A 20,865-nucleotide genomic window follows, 5' to 3' on the forward strand; every position below is an offset into this window, starting at 1 on the left:
TTATTATTATTATGCCTCTCGATTCCATGAAGGAACATAGGGCCGCAATCGTTTGCGGATTCATTAACAGGCTGGTTTTTTAAGTGAGCAGATTGTTAGCCTACTGCACAACCCCCAACCAGGAGAAGAAACCTGAGCCGTCCCTCATTTTGCAGTGTAAGACTAGAGGGAGGACAAACAGTAATCACCACCCACCATCAACTCTTTTACCAACGAATACTGGGATTGACCGTCACATTATAACGCCCCCACGGCTGAAAGGGCGAGCATGTTTGGCGCGACGGGGATGCGAACCCGCGACCCTCAGATTACGAGTCGCACGCCTTAACACGCTTGGCCATGCCGGGCCAGAAATCTGTTTGTTAGTTTGTTTTGAATTTCGCAAGGTTTCGGTTTCGTAATATTTTGGGCAAACGTTTTGAATAAACATCGTATTGACCATATCGTAGAAGTTTCTGTATATCTTAATAATCATTACGAGAGAGTTGGTGGTAGGTTCTCCATCAGTCGGAGAAAAAAAACAACTAACAACCAAAGATGAAATGAATTAAATTTTAGTTGTTAGTTTCTGGAAGATTTTGATGTCCGAAATGGAAAAGTTTTAAAATGTATTTATTTACATATGTTGTTTTCCACGCGGCTCCATCTTTCCCTGAAAGAATGGGTGTTGGCAAGCAACCACGTGTTCCTTTCCAGTCTTTGAATGAAAGTGGAAGCTGCGAAACGTTGTTGAATGGACGATAAATCTCGCCAGGCTTGACGCTGGAAGTCCTCTAGAAGACTACTGGCTACTAATTGCGCAGACTGTAATATCAAATTAAACAGATATTGCTTAAACCATCAGAACTCCATATAACTAGATTCACTGAATAAAATACATGTTCCATATACTAAACAAAACAACAGTTTTCGCTAATAAAAACAGACATAAAGAATAATTAGTCACTATGTGTCCTTAAATTACGTTTCTGTTGACGAAACACATAAGTGAATCTTGATCCTATGTGACGATAAATGTGACTAGGTCTTACAACAGTATAACTGACAGTGTACGAGCAAAAGCGTTAAATATTTGATAGCCGAATTATATGACCAAAGTATTACAACTGGATAGAAGTTTTGCTATTTTGTATTGGCATTAGATTCTTATATCATTAAATGTTCCCGTCATCAGTTTGTTTGTTTTTTTATTTCTCAATAACCCAAATCGCTGCTTTTCTGTATGTTTGTTGTGCATTTTATTAATTTGAATAAGCTTAGATTTTCTATCATAAGAAACAGCAAAAAAAAAGAGAAAATAAATGGTGAGAAAACACATTAGCTATGAAGACCTTCTTGTTGAATGTTTAATTTATTTCATGTTGTACACATATTAATATTTGGAATTGTAATGTTTCAACCTGATATGTATTTTATGCACGCGCAAGCTAAACTAGAAGCCAGAGGTAGAGAAGGTTGTTCATAGGCTGGTTAATTGCATTAGACACAAAACTATACAGTGGCTAGCTGTGCTATGCCCACCACGAATACCAAAACCAGGTTTCTAGCGTTGTAAGTTCATAGACATGCCACTGTGCCCATGGAGGGCAAGAAGGAGGGAAGCTAGCCAACAGCATCCACTTGATTCTTCAAACTAAATAATATTTAGTGCGCTCAATGTTATGTGAGGATCGCGGGCTTGAATCGCCGTCACACCAAGTTTGCTCGTTGTATCACCCGTGAGGGCGTTATAATGTGACGGTCAAACCCATTATTCTTTGGTAAAAGAGTAGTCCAAGAGTTAAAGGTGGATGGTGATGACTAGCTGCCTTTTCTCTGGTCTTAAGATGCTAAATTAAGGAAGGCTAGCTCAGATAGCTCTCATGTAGCTTTGCGCAAAATTCAATATAAATCCATACCGAATAACGAGAGTGATTGGTACTTTAGTAACGAACCAAAAATTTTATATCAAATAGTGTGCTCAAGTAGCATCACAACTCCAACTTTAGACTCCTTGTTCTGCTACTAAATAATTTGCTACGTCCGACAATTTAACATATAATTTGACGTGATGAAATGAAAATGTTTTAATATACATTTTTTGCTTAGTACAATAAGCTAAGACATCTAAACACTGTTGCGATCACCTATAGGTTTGTTTGTTTGTTTATTTTTGGAATTTCGCACAAAGCTACTCGAGGGCTATCTGTGCTAGCCGTTCCTAATTTAGCAGTGTAAGGCTAGAGGGAAGGCAGATAGTCATCACCACCCACCGCCAACTCTTGGGTTACTCTTTTACCAACGAATAGTGGGATTGACTGTAACATTATAACGCCCCCACGGCTGGGAGGGCGAGCATGTTTGGCGCGACGCGGGCGCGAACCCGCGACCCTCGGATTATGAGTCACACGCCTTACGCGCTAGGCCATGCCAGGCCTACCCCTATAAGAGAAATACAGCAAAAGGGATAACTTGTTTATGTACACTTCGTCAAATGTTGGTCAACAGCACTCTTTAATTGTACTCTAACTTTAAAATTTCTTTCAAATTAAATACCTTTCTTTAAATCAAACACTCACATGTAACATCTCTAGTATGACGTGGTATCTCTGTTTTTTCGTTCATTACGTGTACTCTGTCTTCCATTTTGGAAACGAGCCGATGAAGGATGGTGAGGATCTGAGTGATATCACCTCCGTAAAGGGGCTTCGTACTGGTAATCACCGCCAACTCAACTGCTATGCTGACAACTGAATCTCCACCATCGATCTGAAACCGTTTGAGTAGATCAAGCGTAATTAACCATTCAAAGGATGTACTTTATCACAATATCAACAATTCTTTCATGGTTCTTTTGTCGGTCACTCGTTTTGCCTTTCTTTTTTTTTTTTGTCTATCTGAATCTTATTATTTTCTCAAGTATTTTAGAGGGATTTTTTTCAGAAAATAAAAACAACATTTAATGACTGAGCTTTAGAAAGTTTGCATGCATTTAATTGAATAACACAAATACAGTCCCTACGTAATTTGGATAAAGCTTTAAAAGCCACAAATTTCAAAACTACACTTATTTCCAATAACACCTCTAAGTTCCATATTGTTTTTAGCTACATTAGGAATATCTGAGCTCATTTGTTTCTCATTTTGAAATGATATGTTTGAAAACAAATGCGGCCAATTAATAGCATCCACCAACTATGCACTTAGGCTACTTTTGCGCACTTATGACTCAAAACCGCAGAATTCGGTGTTTTGTGGCAACGGTACCAAACCATAAATCATCATATTTACAGACCTGACACACTAACTGATATATCACGTCGAAGCAAGTCATTTTTACTTCGGTAATTACTGTAAGGCATGTGTGTTGGAATTTAACTGGAAAATAAAGTATTGATAAACTAAAACCTTGAAATAAGGTTGTTTGTTTTTGTTTGTTTGTTTTTTAATTTCGCGCAAAGCTACTCGAATGCTACCTGCGCTAGCCGTCCCTAATTTAACAGTGTAAGACCAGAGGGAAGGCAGCTAGTCATAACCACCCACCCTCAACTCTTAAGCTACTCTTTTACCAACGAATAATGGTAGTGACCCTCACATTATAACGCCCCCCGGGTGAAAGGGCGAGCATGTTTGGTGCGACCGGGATTTGAATCCGCGACCCTCGGATTACGAGTCGAACGCCTTAATACCCTAGGCCATGCCGGGCCCGAAATAAGGCTGTAAACAACAATGCTATTAAATAAGTGTAACAAAACAAAATCATAATTTATGCTGAAATATATAAACAACCCAAGTTAACATATTTCGATGTTCGTATTATTTCCCTAAATATAAGTCTTATTGCCCATATACGTATGTAAGCATCTGAAGTTACGCTTTCTCTTCTTTCCAGCTAATGTTCATACAGCGCAAAATAAATTTTTAGATGTCGCCAAAATACCGTCATACCGTTTGCAACAGTTCTCTACTTTCAGTAAGCATAGACAAGTTTCGAACCCAGGCCGAGTATTTTCATTGATTAAAAACTTTTGCAAAAATTATCTGAAGTTTAGTTTTATGGGCCAGCAAATGTACTTGACAAACAACCCCTAATTCAATCGTTCACCGAACTGACTTGACCTGTTGCTGTTATCTTGAATTTAGCACAACTCTACACACAATCGGCTTTCTGTGGTTTGTCCACCACAGGTATCGAAACTCTGTTCCTAGTGTTACATGTCCGCTATGCTACTGGTTGGGTGACTTCAACTGTTACAACACCAATGAATAATCTTGTTAAACATGATTAGTTTTTCACGAGTGTGTTATATTTAAGGAAAATAGAGTGTGCTTGTGTAGATGTGTATAAGAATAACATAATTGGCTTTATTTTCACAACATATCGAAAACAATAACTCAGAAGAGTTGTAATTTGGATACTTTGCACATTTAAAAGTTTTAAGCTTCAAATAGTTCTAATATAAGTGACAAAAACAAATGTACAAACACATTCTTCTAGGTCGGTTGCTATGTGTTTACAAATTGGTCTAAGAGTTAAAAGAAAAAAGACAAGGTCAATATGTGTGCATATTTAGGAAACAGAAAGATAAAGAGTTTCCGTCAAGAAGAAATAAAAAATCTCACATTCTTAGCTGCAAGTACGAAAGAACTTACTCTGCTTTTTAGACTCTCCGCCCAGGGCGACTGACACTCACTGAGATCCGGAGCAGCATCACTCCAATGCACTGTAGTGTCTGAGTCAATACAATACCACTTGGCACGACCTGGAAAGTTTGAATAGCTCAGTTACTTTACTTAAAGAGGTATTGAGTATCATTTACAGGAAACTTAGTCCAATAAATCCAAAAAAATATTATGAACTTTTCCTTAGAAAGAGTTCCATAGCAAAGGGTCTTTGTTACCCACCGAAACATCAATCCAAATGTATTTTGCTTCTGTTTGTTTTGTTTTACAAAGAAATAACTTAAAAAGTTTTGATAGGATTGGGGAAACGTACATTTAGTTCTAAATATAGAATAAACAACATAACATAGGTATAAAACTTTAATTGGAAGACAATTGTGGCAATGTATCTGTTTGGTATACGTGGTAGCATTTTAATATTGTTTAATGTTTTTATTTCTAAACTTGAAAGACAGTAAATACCAATTAGTTAAAGTAGCCATCAGAACTGAGTATAGTCAGAAGTAATTTATTATTATTTCTTTTGCATATGTAAAGAGAAAATACGACTTTAGTGGTTTATTTTACTTCCTTATGTTGTAAATTACTTTCAGAATAACGCCAAATTATGTTTATAACTTCCTGTTCACCATCATCCTGTGAGAATGTATATGAGATATACACATTTCCTATGTGTTAATTATTAACCAATATTTGAAATTTATACACTGTGTAGTTCCTGTTATCCACCTAGTATTAAAACGCAGCTAACAATATATATATATAATGTAATTACTTAGCAAACGTCCTTTTTATATGTAGATTTCAGCTATAACATTCAAACACTGAATTACTAAACATATTATACACTAAACAAATGTAGGAAAGAACTAAAGTAATATGATACAAGTACTAAAACGAATGACAAACTTTATGTCAATGCTTCTGATGTTAAACAAAATTATTTCAGAAATTAAGTTACGCTTTATAATTACAGGTAAATATTTCATGTTTTATCTAAAAACCTGGTTAACTCATTATATTCACATAAAAAACTGTCTTCAAGCTTAGAACAGCGAATGATTTAAAAAGTTTCGTTTAAGTATTTTCAAATGTTTTATTGACGACTCTTTGAAAGTAATGAACTCTATTGCAATCGGGCTTCATACGTAAGTGGTTATAAAGCCTCTTATAGAGATTCTAAGATAGCAAGATTATGGTTTATACTTAAAGTATTTAAAACATGGCTCAATTTTTAAGAATTTAAAAAAAATAACGAAACATCTTATGTGAAAAACATCTGTTATGAAACACAATATTTTAAAAGTAAATATAGAAACTGTGACAGAATTTTTTCCATTTTTTTTAATACGTATAAATACTCTGCAGTGAATACAAACTATATCTTTCATGTACAGGCCACCTGTTTTATATTAGTAATGTTAAAAAGTAACAGAAATTCCCACCTACAGTCCCTCCAGGACACGGTTCTATAGCTACCTCTCCTCCCATTGTCCAGTCCCATGATATATTTCTTGACACAGTTGGTGGGCAAGAGGTAAAGGTGTGACCTGTTTTGTCTGCTGAAGATGAAATATTGTACACACTTTTATGGCCTGTTAATTATCCATAGAAATAATTGGAAACGTTACAAGTAAAAAAAAAAAAAACACACGTTTCTTCAAAGTTTTTTCGTATTTTCACTGTAATGGTTAAAACTACAAATCACTAGGAAAGTGACGAAAAGGTAACTTCATACTAACCACTCAAATACTTCGATCTCTATACTTTTGCTCGTTTTCAATCTCTACATTTTTGAAGAATTTTGTAATAAACATTATTATAGCACGTAAATTTAACTAAGCTGAGTTTATTGTGCCATCAACAGAGTCCAAAAAGAAATTTACTTAAAAATACATTAGAGTTGCCCGCTTAGTGAAAAAACCCTATTTAACGAAAATTATTAAACACAACATTACTGGTTGTTCAGTGAAATAGCTCCAGGGAAGAGAATTAGATTTCTGCTCAGTAAGTGATCTCCAGAAACTTAGATAAAAGAAAGAGTTAAACAAAATATACTTTGCCCACTTAATAAAGTAGACCCTTTCGGATACGGTACAGTTACTTATCTAGTATATAAGAACAGGAGAAGTGTTATACAAAGTAGAGCTAATGACTCCCCCCCCTAAAACGAACAAAAAATATAAAAATAATTAAACAATGCAAAGATTCCTGCTTGAATACAATTACTCCAGAGGATATTTAAATATTACATGAAAAATCACAAAAAAAGTAAGTCCGTGGTAGGGAAACGATTAATAAAAATAAATTAACCCAGCTGTTAAATAAAAGGTTAAATATGGCATGGTTACTCGCTAGGGAAATGGATTCAGGGTTTTGAACACATCTAAATGAGGTGTATATACTAGCTTAATTGCGGGTTTAGAAAGGAGAGACAGGAATAAATAAAAAAGAAATACTCGTCAAAAGAGACAGGAATATATATAATATAGATACTCGTCAAAAGAAACGAGAATAAATAAAATGATAAAATGTAGATACTTGTTCAAATAGACAATAATATATATAAAACAAAGATACTTGTTAAAAGAGACAGAAATATGTGAAATATAGATACTCGTTAAAAGAAACGAGAATAAATAAAATATAGATACTCGTTAAGATAGACAATAATATATATAAAACATAGATACTCGTTAAGATAGACAATAATATATATAAAACATAGATTCTCGTCAAAAGAGACAAGAATATGTAAAATATAGATTCTTTTTAAAAGAGACAAGAATAACTAAAATATAGATTTTCGTCCAAAAATGAAGTCTTAACTAATAAAAAAAATGATTAACCATCAACCAGTTATTCTCTGTTTTAACACTTTAAAATTTGATTTTAAACATCTTAATTGACTCATTTTTCAAAGTGTTATTATTGAAAGTGGAGTCGATTTTTCTTACTCAAAATACAAATATTTAATATTTAAGATTTATTTCAATTATTTTTAACCTACTTCTTTTACAAGAAAAAAAACAAAAACAAAACTGAAACCAGTGGTTTACTAATGAATGTATTTTAAATTTTACCTCTAAGTTGTTAATTGCTAAACAAAAAAACTTCAATGTAACATCTGATCACATGCAAAACATTGTTCTAAACATCTTTAATTTGTCTTTTTTATTTTATTTATTATTTTACGTATGAGTTACGCTTAGTCTTGCATGAGCTCTACAAATATATTCATGAGGTATCATAAGATGTTTTTAATTTTATCAAAAGATATCGATAACTTAACCCTAAAAAAGTAGAATTGCTTAATTTAAAAAAGCAAAATCGATTTTTGTTTTGTCTCACTCAAAGAACATGATAAAAAACACCTTTATTTGGATAAATGTTCAAAGGATTTTTTGAAGGAGTTTCTGAGCCTACTACTAATGGAGGTGCTCCTTTGACCCCAACAGAGGGCACTGTCGTATCTAAATAGGAAGATGACGAAAAATGTTGGATTTTGGAAGATAATGTATTTGTCGTTGTCGATGTCGTGGTTGAAGGAAACAAAGGAAACACTGGATGAAAACTAAAAGTAACTGGGATTATTATTGACGGACGATTTGTGGTTGTAGTTGTCGTAGTTGATGATATCGTTGTTGGAATAGTTGTTGATTCTAAAAGAAGAGAAACACCTTAATGTGATACGTATAATAAATAAACATGGCACAATTACTTATGATACAGTTGTGAGTTAACTTCACAAAGATTACTGATGAAAATTGTCTCAAACTTACTTCGACACTTAGAAATATCTAATTCCAAAGACTGGTAGAAATGTTAAAAAAGTCAATTGAACTAGTAACTTTGATCTTTCACGTTACAACTAAAAGACAGTCACCTATTCAACAGTATAATAAAGGCTTTCTAACTAAAAATGCTTAAATTTATTGTTTTCAAATTTCACACATCGAACATGATAAAATGATTCTGTCAAGAGTGTAACAAACGCGATGAACAGATCGTCGCTATGCATTTTGTTATAAACTGCGTATAAAGTATGCTGTCTTTGATATAATGATTAATAGTAACAGCCTAGGTGCTGAATTTCTGGGGACTTAAAGTTTGCATATCTCTCCAGGTTTAAGCGCAATAATTCCCTCTGAGCTGGGTATTGTTTCTTTCTCAACCCCTATTTTGTGGTTTAGCAGCTCAGTCGAGACATTAAGTATAAAACATTTCGACTTATCTTACAACTTGAAAGGTATTTAAAGTTTTATTTTTTAACACTGACTGAGCCTAATCTTTCAACAAAGTCTCAAAATCGAACTTTAGAAAACTTAACTTTGACGCCTTTAGGATATTTATTGAGTAGATCATTCAAGCCGAGGCGAAACAAAGATAAGAACACTTTGGATCAATATTTAGTATAGAAATATCCCTGGATAGTCTTTCTTAATTAACTTTTCATTTTGTAAGCTAATTCAAAGATTCAAAAATGTTAACACAGATTAAATAACTGTGACAATTTTTAAAGTATATAGATGATAAGATACTTTAAATAACTGTAACATTTTTAAAGTATATAGATGATAAGATACTTTAAATAACTGTAACATTTTTAAAGTATATAGATGATAAGATACTTTAAATAACTGTAACATTTTTAAAGTATATAGATATTGATATAGTTTATGAGGTTCTTAAAAAACATCCAGTAAGTATCTTGATAACAATTCTGATGCACGTAAATGTTTTCTGAGACTGTAGTTCCAATAGCTCAAATCTGAGATGCCAGCTAAAGTAAGTAAACATCAGCAAGTAATCGTAATCGCGTGATGATATATAACAAGAGATTTATATGGAGGTTGTTCAGGATGTAAGTAAGTGATTCGTTATATCCCACCTTGCGTTGTAGTAAATCTCAAAACAGGAACACAAATCAGTAGTATATGTAAAAAAACAACAACATACGATTTTAACATTGTACCTCAGGAAATCCTAACTTGGACATATGTATCATCTGTAATTAACAAATAGTTAGTTAATAAATACCACGATACGTTTAACTTAACAAACCAATCAGCAGTAATAAGTTATTAAATTGTTTGTTTTGAATTTCGCGCAAAGATATACGAGGGCTAGCTGCACTAGCCGTCCATAATTTAACAGTGTAAAACTAGTAGAGGGAAGGCAACTAGTCATCACCACCCACCGCCAACTCTTGGGCTACTATTTTACCAACGAATGGTTGGATTGATCGTCAAATTATAACACCCCCACGGCTAAAAAGGTAATCATGTTTGGTGTGATAGGGATTCGAACCCGCAACCCTCAGGTTACGAATCGAACGCCTTAACCATCTGGCCGTGTAGTTATTAAATCCAATCACCGGAAAAAGCGCACTAAAAGCTTTAATTGAAAAAATAACTGTAACTTTAGTAAATATATTTTATTTCTATTTAAACATTACGATTATATGTGCACACATAATATATAAGATAGAGCTGAAAGGTAAAACTTAAGCCAAGATTTCTTAATACAGTTAGTAATTGTCAAGCTGAATATATTTTTAATGTAAAATAAACAGATGATAACTAGAGGTGATTTCTGATAAAGATAAAAATACGGCTAACTATACCGATGAAAACTATAAAATAGCTTTTAATGTAATGAAGATAATTTTATAAAACAAACTAACAAGAAGTAAATAATGACATAGAGTAGTACGCATGAAAACTAAAATCCAATATTAATTAAAACACATTTGATCATCAGTTGAGTACTTAAGCTATTAATGATATTTTGGGCCGTAATCCCAATAATGTCTGACGAGGATCGATTAGCTTACAAGGTTTAGGCTGGTTCTAAACAGATGTAGTAAGCTAATGATACAAACCAATCTTTACAAATGTTAAATCAAGAATAATGTATGTTAATAGCAAAATCATTTCAAACGTCATAATTGAGCACTCTTACGAAATTAACTTTAAATTAAAATAACCCTATTACTTACAAAACTCTTAAAAACAGCTCTTATAAAGTTTGCACTTCTCACAAAAACACGAAAACACATTATACTTTTAAGTGTTTCTCTACAGACTAATTATAGAGAAAAACCTCATACTTAAAATGACCATACCATAAAATTAGTCATCCAGGAAGAACTAAATCTCATTAGATGCACACTGAGAATCGTGACTATTATTCAGGTAAGTTGGAATGAGGTACAGAACTGTCACAGAAGGTGTTCAACATGCTTTTCATTCCAAACAGCACATCAAGACTTTCGCAAAATGATCCTACTACAAGTAAAATTTGTTTTCGTGCTATATTCGTTAATTTTTGTAATCTTAACTCGGAGTCATTTTGTCTTATAATACTTGTCATCGGTGAATATATTCGTTATAATTGTTTTTGATAGGATATAAAATATAAAAAAACATGTTCTCAATGCTTCTTTCCCTCATTAGACATGAGGTATTGTGATCTATCACAATTTCCTCGTAGCATATTCCATTTACCAAAAGTGTTTGAGCTTAACCTGTTTTGTCAGCAATTTCAAAGAACTTATAATCATCACTGAATGTATTAATGAATACATACATAAAAGTAACATAAAAATTGCATGTATGCTTTTAGTTAACTGCATTTTCTGGAATTTCTGGAATTTCATGGTCACAAATAACAAGTAGGTTTCATCCAAATCTGGCCAAAACCCAATGTGAAGAATTAAAGCAAATCTCCATTCTTAAAGCATGAAAGAATATGAAGTGATAACCTTTATGTTTAGTATTTATTATTATTATTCACTTTGCAGCTTGTGATACATCAGAGTCCCTAGCAGCATTTTTTTTTTTTTTTTGCATTTGCTGCCTGGAAGGAATGCTTTTCGTCTTTGTTTTGGATAATCAAAGCAACATCTGTACCCTTTACAGATACAAACCGCCACCAAAATAAAGGTCACCTTTTACAAATTTGGTTGCCTAAAACTAATGAATTCATCTAAGAAAATATTTTGGGAAGTCCATTTTAAATTTAAAAATGCCTTTAGGCCAAACTAAAACTACCATTATTTTGATACCACATTCGAACAACAGACATTGTCCTGCACACAGGCACGCAATTTCAAACAATCAATTTCCTATTGCTCAGAGAGAGACAATAAAATAAATTTAAAGCTATTTAGATATGTGGTATAACATGGTTTCGAGACACCCTTTTATAGGTTCAAACTTTCCTTGATCTAACTCATAATCCTCAGTGTATTTTTAGTGAAATTGCGTTTCCCTAAGATAGTAAGGTTTAAAGATATTGTCCTTTTAAATGTGTTTTTTTTTTCACAAGCCCTTATATTTGCTATAGTATATATCCAGTCATAAAAACTGATAGGAGATACATAAAAGGCTAAAACCTTGAGAAAAAAAACTCAACGTCTTACAAAGTATTATAACGATTCTCTTACTGAGCATATAACAAAGTGTAACAAATTTAATTTTCCCTTTTTCTTTCAAACCCTATAACATTTAGTACGATACTCCTCATTCACTGTTTTTATTAGATTTGTAACCACCTGGGAAACACAAAATTCTCTCACCTGCTACACATTCGTAGTGGACTTCCAAGTATTTTCTTGTTCCTGGACAAGGATCTCCAAAGATGGCACTGGAAGCTGTGACAACACAAGTTTGTTTCATCGCACATCTACAAACATACAGAAACGTTAATAAACAGTATAAGTGCTATGGATACTATATTTGATTTTATAAGTTTATTTAGTGCGATTATTTGTTTGTTTTTGAATTTCGCACAAAGATACACGAGGACTACTTGCGTTATTTAGTATGACGTAAACATTAAGGAATAAATAACCGTATTTTATAGAAGTTATTCAAGTCATGGTAAAATAGCTAATGTATACAATTGTATAAATAAATTATCAACTGTAAGGTCGTTAAACTTTTTGGATCTACGTTAAGAATAATGCATAAAATAGTATAGAGTATTGTAGTATACAGAGCTTATGAAGTGTAATTCTGACGAACCTTGTAAAAAAAAAGTCTTAACAACTCAAAGACGCAAAATGTTTTAAATCAAATGATATACAACATTTTAATTATTAAAATATACGTCGTAGTTACGCAAGTCAATTCAAATGCAACTCATTCAGTATGAGGGCTAGATAAATTGAACGCTTCTGTCAGTGGTTTGGCATGACCAGATAGCTAGGGCTCTCGACTTGCAATCTTAGGGTGACAGATTTGAATCCCCGTCACACCAAACATGCTCGCCCTTTCAGCTGTGGGAGCATTATAATGTGATGGTCAATCCAACTATTTGTTGGTAAAAGAAGAGCACAAGAGTTGTTGGTGGGTGGTGATGATTAACTGCCTTCTCTCTAGTCTTACACTGCTAAATTAGAGACGGCTAATGCAGATAGCCCTCGTGTAGATTTGCGCAAAATCCAAAACAAACAAGCAAGCAAACCTAGTGGTTCAGTGATAAAGTGAGAGGTATAACACTAAAATTCGAGGTTCGGTTCTCACACATGGCCCCAGTCTCAATAATTCATTATGAAAATTTACGATTAAAAAAAAACTTTGAAGATCTTAGTTAATTGAAATTATTTGGGATCCTTTTGAGCCATCTGAAGTGAGAAACAATCTCACTTTTGCAATTATTATTATCATAGAATTCACAAGCAAGGAAATACATATATTTGCAATAACTTGATTTTTTTTTCTTCTTAGGTCGTTCATGGAACTTGCTGACAAAAACGTGGAATCGCATTAAACGCCATTAAACAACGATCCCTTACTAAATAGACAACCAAGAACTTTCAATATAGTTTTCAGTTAAAGATCTTTTTTATAGCAGGTTTGCCATTTTGTCGTATTATACACTTTAATCTTCCAACCTGCCTTAAAATTCTAAAGTCTACAGAACACGAGTTTTTTTAGGAAAACAAACTGCAACTTCTGATACAATTTCTCTTGCTTCTAAAGATACTCTCACACTGTGCAAAATATAAAAACTAAAGTAAATATCCAGAACTTACTAGAGAAGCTTACCACAGTAACCAAAACAAGGTTATTTATATAATGCTTAAATTCCTCTGCTGCTTCTGAAAGTGTTTTCATTTAATTTTAGAGCCAGTTAAATCCAAATGGTCTATGCTACGCCTCTGTCCATTAAACCAAGTATGAACTAATCCTACTTAGAGGAGAAGGAACAAGTTCTGATAGCTAAGTTACTCATGTTTTAGTTAGGCGTATGTGGAATAAACTAAAAACTTCGTCTTCGCGAAAAACGTGAGTCGAGACTGTTTTCATTTCGTCTTTCTTATTTAGTTTGTAAATTCTAATACTTAAAGACTTAAGAATATAACAGAATAGTGTGTAATGTATCTGCAGAAGTCTTACTAGTGTAAGTTACTTAGATTTAAATTTAAGAAAAAATATAGTTAATTTATGAATAATTACTTATTTAAATATATTTAGAGATTGCACACATTTTTAATGGAATTAAATAAGGTTCAGGATTTGTATATCTAATAAGAAAATAAGCATGTTGAACTTACTACTTTATTAAACAAGAGTTAGGAGTAAATTAAAAGTTAAAAAATAAACATAAGGTTTCGTTTTTACAGGAATTTATTCTTACAACTAAACACTTATAGCATAAATATTTTTTTCATTCTAATAGCACAAATAGTTTCAAAATCATTATTTTTATGTCCCCCAACTTTTAGTGAGCAGTTCTTCATTAAAACAAAATAGATTACAGTAGGCTTAACATTAAGTATGTATCAAGCCTAAGGCGATGGAATATCAATATTGAAAAAAGCAGGACGTAAGCGAACACAAAAACGTGTGAGTATGATCAAGTCTGACGTTTTGATTTATTACTCACTAGAAGTTCACAGATTACTAAAACTGAACATTCGATGCCGGTGCTCTGCTTGCATATTTTGGAAGCTAAGTAATATTTTATCACTCACGAAAATGTTGATATATCTTTTCTCGAAAAAAAAAACCAACTAAATAATCAGCTTGCACAGTTAAGTACATAACTCCATTACAATAAACTCTGTTATTAAAAAATATTAAATTGTACAAAGTATTTTAGGAAACGTATTGATATAAGACATAAACATAATTCAGCATCTGAAAATCAACAATTTCAATAGATCCATTAAATTTGGGAAAAACTTTATTTTAATTTGATACTATTTACAAGGGTTATGTTTATATATAGTGGCTTACTTGCGTGTACCTCTTATATATATTTGGTAAATATCAATATAAGCCTAGGTCTAGTATTACAAATTACACGTTTTATTTTCTTTTGTACGGGCAAAAAATTTGAAGATGAGTTAATTAGCTATTTAATTCATATAAGATGAGATTATTCATCAAAAGCAAAACTCAAAAAATGTATTTAAAAAAGAACAAATGCTCTACATTCTATACGTTGAGCCACCGATCAGCATAGCTAAGATCTTTGAAATATTTTCATGTGTAGTTTTTCTCTTTTGATATGTTTATGTTAACTCTTTCATTTTTCTTTACTCCTTAAATTACTTTCTATAAAACCAAATAGCACCACACATACACACACACACACCGAAAATGAATTTTCAAATTTTAATACACGCTTATGAGTTCGAGTATATAAAACTACAACATAAGTTTGTTAGCTCTAAGTAGACGAGAAGAAAAAATTCAAGAAAAAATCACATGACGTCACAACAGTAATCGATCAAAGTAAACTTATAATTCAGACGATAGGTTCCGCCATAGAATCTTCAACTAATCTAGATTTGTAATTAATGTTTCCAGTTTTTTGAAGACAAAAATGATTCAAACAACATGAAAAGAAAACTGAGCTTTGATCAGTTACTGAGGTAAGTGAATGATATGAACCTCGAATATGACAGCATCTATTTTAACAAAACGAAGCAGTACTGCCCACTAAAGTTATTCAAAATTTTCTGATAGATTTTTTTGTAATAGTTTCTCCTGTGTACACAATAGGCAAAGGAGACTTCAAAGTATGAAGGACAACTTGTAAGTTAAATGAATAATAATAAATCTAAATAAAACCTCCATATTCCTGTTTATAGTGCCCCGTTTTTCTGGAGACTCGGCATGGCCAGGTGGCTAGAACGTTCGATTCTTAATCTGAGGGTCGCGGGTTCGAATTCCAGCCATACCAAACATGTGCGACCTTTCAATCATGAAGGCGTTATAATATAACGGCCAATCCCATTATTTGTTAGGAAAATAACAGCCAAAGAGTTGGTCATGGGGGCGTAATTACTAGCTGCCTTCCCTCTAGCTTTATACTGCTAAATCAGGGGCATCTAGCGCAGATAGCCTTTCTGTAGCTTTGTGCGAAATTAGATAAAAAAAGCAAACCTTTTTTTTTATTCTTCCAGCCTACGTGATCTGTGAGGGAACAAGTAAATTAGTTACCATGTATCTGTATCTATAGCTCGTTTATTTGTCTACACAATGAAGTAATTCGCTTGTTGAAGAAACGGGCAAGCAACTGTGAAAATAGCAAACTAACTTTGCCTACATAAGATCGGTTTGTTTAACACAAACTTTGCCTACATAAGATCGGTTTGTTTAACACTAACTTTGCCAACATAAGATCGGTTTGTTTAACGCTTACTGTGCAGGTATACTGAGAATGATATTAATATCTCATCATTAGCCTGATCTATAACGTTTATACATTCTTATGAAACTATTCTTGTAATAAGATAAAACAGTTCTGTCTGTTTTTAATTAAGCAAGACTTTTTTCGAGAAGAGCTACCTGTCTGATAATTCACTTTTAATCTGTTGATCTGTTCTAACGTTATATATCTGTTATGTTATTCTATAGATTTTTTATTGAAAGTTTCCTTAAACAGTGAGTTTGCGTAGTAAAACAGATACGGAAAAAATATAACAGCAGTTTTCAGTCATGAGCACAATCAGAGAATAAGACAGCTAGGTGGTTCTGTTATTCTGCAAAATATGCAAGTACTCGAGAAACACAATTAACTGATCTTAAGCTTAACAATAATATAACAAATATATAACTAGTCTGTTATAACTGCAGCATAGCTAGAAATGTATACATATTGTCGGCTATAAGTTTTTCGTGCTATCACATTACAAAACAAGTTAATTATAACTATAACATTCATATAGAAAAAAATAATGGTAAAATGATTTGATTACAGATGTAGTAATGTTATAAAGTTAAAAATACATCTTTGGTGTCAGATTTAGAACATGGAAAAATTGTAATATATAAGAGATTTCCCGCACATCTCTCCGCAGAAGCTGTTATTCTTACTGCTGTGAATTCTGTTTCCGTTACTGGACTCTTCAAAAATACAAAATGTTACTGAGTATTGGATTCAGACCTTACTATAGATAAGATAGAAACGTATCTCCTATGTAGTAAAACCACAGCACCCAAAACATAGAAATATATCATTTTTATATGATTATACTTATTATAATTATTTATGTTCGTGTAATATGTATTATTAAATTAATTATTGATGTTGAAATACTGAATTTTTGAAATACCGATACATTTTGAGATCAATTAATTTTTTTATAACGATGTACTATGCAATATATTTCAATCTACACAGTACGTATTATAATTATACTGTGATATGGAATTCAGTGGCGTATAAACATTATTGTCTTGAATTACAATACGCGAAGGAAAAGGTCTCGCTAGAAAGATCAAGTGTTTATTACTATGGATGTTTTTTTCAATATTTTTCAGTTTCTAGTGAAATTTGTTTCATGTGATGTAAGACATTTAAGAACGGTAAAGACTTTTTGTTTCATGTTATGTAAGACATTTAAGAACGGTAAAGACTTCATGTTTCATGTGATGTAAGACATTTAAGAATGGTAAAGACTTTTTTCTAATTCTCTTTGAATTGTATCAATCTGGGTATCCATATCAGACTGTATCGCCATAAAATAAAACTGTTACCTATGTATCTAAACAGAGTTGTGGTTAATGTGGTCTTAGTTGCACATTCTAATCTTTTGCATAGAATGATCTGATAATATTCAGGGTATCACATTCAGATTTTCTATAAACTTCCGTTAAAACTGTTGAACTTACTTCGGTATTTTAAATTTCTGATTTGACTATTTTAGCATTAAAATAAGGACTTTGTCTGCATATATTTCCTCTTAGTTTTAAATTATTATTTTTATTTCATTTTTTCTAATTCCATTAGATTTCATCTCTAGTTCTTCCAGCATCGTTGTTCGAAGATTCTTTTATTAACGTTTCCCAGGATTTTGTAGAATAAAAATTTTCGTAGTATTTCGCGTAGATAAGTTTTCAGTAAAGAAGTAAAAAAACCAACAAAAGTGAATAAATTATTATTATCGTGAAAAAGGCTCTCAAATCATGTAAGGTAAAAGTATGATTGCTTTAAAACTGTGCAAATAATTCCACATAAATCTAGTGTTCTTTCAAAGGTTTTAAAGGTTTAAGAAATTGGTTATGTGAGCAAAAATAGTTAACTGAACATATAAGAAAACGCTATCGATTGTAACAACTAGTTTAAAAGGAAACACACACACACACAAATATCAGAGCATCTTTCATTATTCGGGATGAATTACTTATTAATAGCATAGAAGGTGTGTTCAGTCTAACTGAAGTGAATGTACTTTTGAAACTCCCCAAAGTCAAAAGTAATGGACACCATGGTGTTGAATTATAAAAGATACTTACGACCCAAGTTGAAGAAGTTTCCTTTCAGCACTTTCTAGAAATATGAAAGTTCCCCGTATTTTTAATGTATTTAAGTGATGAAATTTTAAAAAAGTATAAAGACAAAATAAGGATTAATTCGGAAAGTCTACAAGATTTATAGATTTTTATAACTTAATAAAGCTAAATTTTTTACTCTCTTTTGGGTCCGACAAACGTTTTGACAAAATATTTGATATAACGAGGGATTGAAAGAACATAATCGACAATTTATATATCGTCAAACAAATGATAAGTCTACTGCATACATTCATAGAAGTGACACCGAGGACCTATACGTTTTGACACGTATGACAACTACGATATGCGTATCTCAATAAAGACGACAACTACAACATATCTTAGTTTAATAAATAATAATTCAGTTTAGAACAGGAAACCCTAGCTAGTACATAGTGAATGAAATATAAACTTGACAAAGAACTATAGCGAAGTATGCATATGAAATGTATAAATATTGTCTGAGCGTATCTGTGTATGTTATTTGAAGCAGCAGGCACTAAGTAGAACACAATACTATAACAAGTTAAGAATTACTTTTAAACGGCTTGGAATAACTTAGTGGTTAGCTCGTTGAGTTATGGATTGGAAAGTTTAAGCCCGCGATACACTAATCAACAAGCTTCGTACTTTCCTTTTGCGGGTGCGTTATAAAAGTAACAGAATAGGCAATAGTTAAACTCCGTTTGTTCAGCAGTTATAAATTATAAACATTTATACCTCAGCTTGTGTGGTTCATACCTGGTCGTTCAGTCCATATATCGTATAAAATGCTTTACAGGTTAAAAATATCAAACCACCAAACTACTTTTACTTAATACAGTTGAACTATGTGTAACTGAAATATGCCTAAATGTCAATGGATATATTCTCAATGCAGAATTATTATACAAATTAATGAAACTGAAATTCTAGCGGCAATGATAAACCCTGAAATGAAGCATGTTCAGGTGAAAGTAATTAGTTTTAAACAAGTCATTTATGTTATTTTATTCGTCGTTTTTGTCGATATATAGAAGATAAACTAGAAAAAAAATGGCCAATCGATAATGATGCAGAAAAATGTTTTTATAGAACAACGAAAAAAAGAATAGCTTCCTTTGGTTGTTTTATTATTATCCAATTGCAACTTGCAGAATGTGCTCATGTTTAAAGGCAGAACATGTCAGTGTTGTGGATAAAGATTTCACAAATGTCCTTCGCTTCCAAAAATACAAAATCAACAATTTCTGGTGGAATCGCACGTGATATCTATTACAAACAGTTAGAACAGTAAAGATTATTCTGAGACTCTGTCTGTCTCTCATAAGATACAATCAAGTTTAAACTCTATTTTAATGTAAAGAATAATGTGTGTGTGTGAAGAAAAACGACTTATTAACATTTATTTAAAAGTAATTAATTAATTGCATGCTGTGTGAAATATCATAACATTTTTATTTGCTTATGAAACCTATAAAGGCTTGAGTTTTGAATGTTATACTTGTATTTAATTACTTTTTATATGAATACCACCTGAATAAAATTAATTTATGCAGTTATAAGTGTAACACACACTAACTGAAGACGTTTTATACATTCACATAATTTACAACACAATCAGTTAACCTAGCAGAGAAGTCAGCAAAAATATAGTTGCTCATATCGAAAATATTCAATTCGTAACGTGGAATAATTTAGGTTAATGTGCAGTACATCAACGTTAAGAAGAACAAGGTTGAATCTCAGCCATCTACCTCCACAAAACACAGTTTTGTTTAAAGAAGAGAGCTCAGGTCAGCAACGGCAACGTAGGATTATACACTAATTAGTATATACTATTGAAAAGTAAATAATTAGTTTTAAGTAACCTTATAGATTAATAACCAGGACACTTATTATGAATCATAATTTAATGCCATCTTTGTTGGGTCTTTTTTTTTCAAAATAGTCGGATTAAAACTAGTCTATTTACATTGAATATTCCTTAACTTTAATCGTAACTAAAGAATAACTTAACATAATCACTTTTTGGACTAATATTATAGTTCGTATTTTCCTTAACCTTCTTTAATACATAAAACAAAATATAATTTTATAATTAAGGTAAATTAGGTTTTTGCGACATCCTTACATTTCCTTAATAAGTTGGTAAGCAGATGGTTGCGAAGCACAGTTCACGCTCCAATCCAGGGAACCGTGCTCATTACAGATGGCGATGCTGAAACGTCCGTAGTTGGCCCGAATCAGTTGGATCAGTCGGCCAGTTTCACAAGATATGTTCAGATGTATACCCTCGCAAGCATAGGCAGTTCGGTAACGGCGGTGATCTAAAACCAAAAAACTTCCAGAATTTTTCTATTTACATACATTATTTGTCTAATGATCCTCATTACATTTTTATATATATTATTCAACTAACTAT

General features: G+C 32.3%; 1 protein-coding gene across 2 annotated transcripts in view; it reads right to left on the bottom strand.

Moving 5' to 3' along the window:
• The window catches only part of LOC143223213 (adhesion G protein-coupled receptor L1-like), a 44,796-nt gene extending 24,152 nt beyond the window's left edge, over positions 1 to 20,644 (bottom strand). The window contains exons 1-7 of one of the 2 annotated variants that reach the window (XM_076450836.1): positions 20,575 to 20,644; positions 12,245 to 12,351; positions 8,037 to 8,324; positions 6,108 to 6,224; positions 4,633 to 4,742; positions 2,559 to 2,748; positions 621 to 804 (exon numbers count right to left, since the gene is read on the bottom strand). In XM_076450836.1, coding sequence (XP_076306951.1) covers positions 621 to 804; positions 2,559 to 2,567 — 193 coding nt within the window. In that variant the 5' untranslated portion in view covers positions 2,568 to 2,748; positions 4,633 to 4,742; positions 6,108 to 6,224; ... (1 more) ...; positions 12,245 to 12,351; positions 20,575 to 20,644. The remainder of the gene's footprint in view (positions 1 to 620; positions 805 to 2,558; positions 2,749 to 4,632; positions 4,743 to 6,107; positions 6,225 to 8,036; positions 8,325 to 12,244; positions 12,352 to 20,574) is intronic. The other variant, XM_076450835.1, reaches the window with a different exon arrangement.
• Between the last annotated feature and the right edge of the window lie 221 nt (positions 20,645 to 20,865).

The sequence above is a fragment of the Tachypleus tridentatus genome, chromosome 8 (assembly GCF_004210375.1).
Source record: "Tachypleus tridentatus isolate NWPU-2018 chromosome 8, ASM421037v1, whole genome shotgun sequence".
Lineage (NCBI taxonomy): Eukaryota > Metazoa > Arthropoda > Merostomata > Xiphosura > Limulidae > Tachypleus > Tachypleus tridentatus.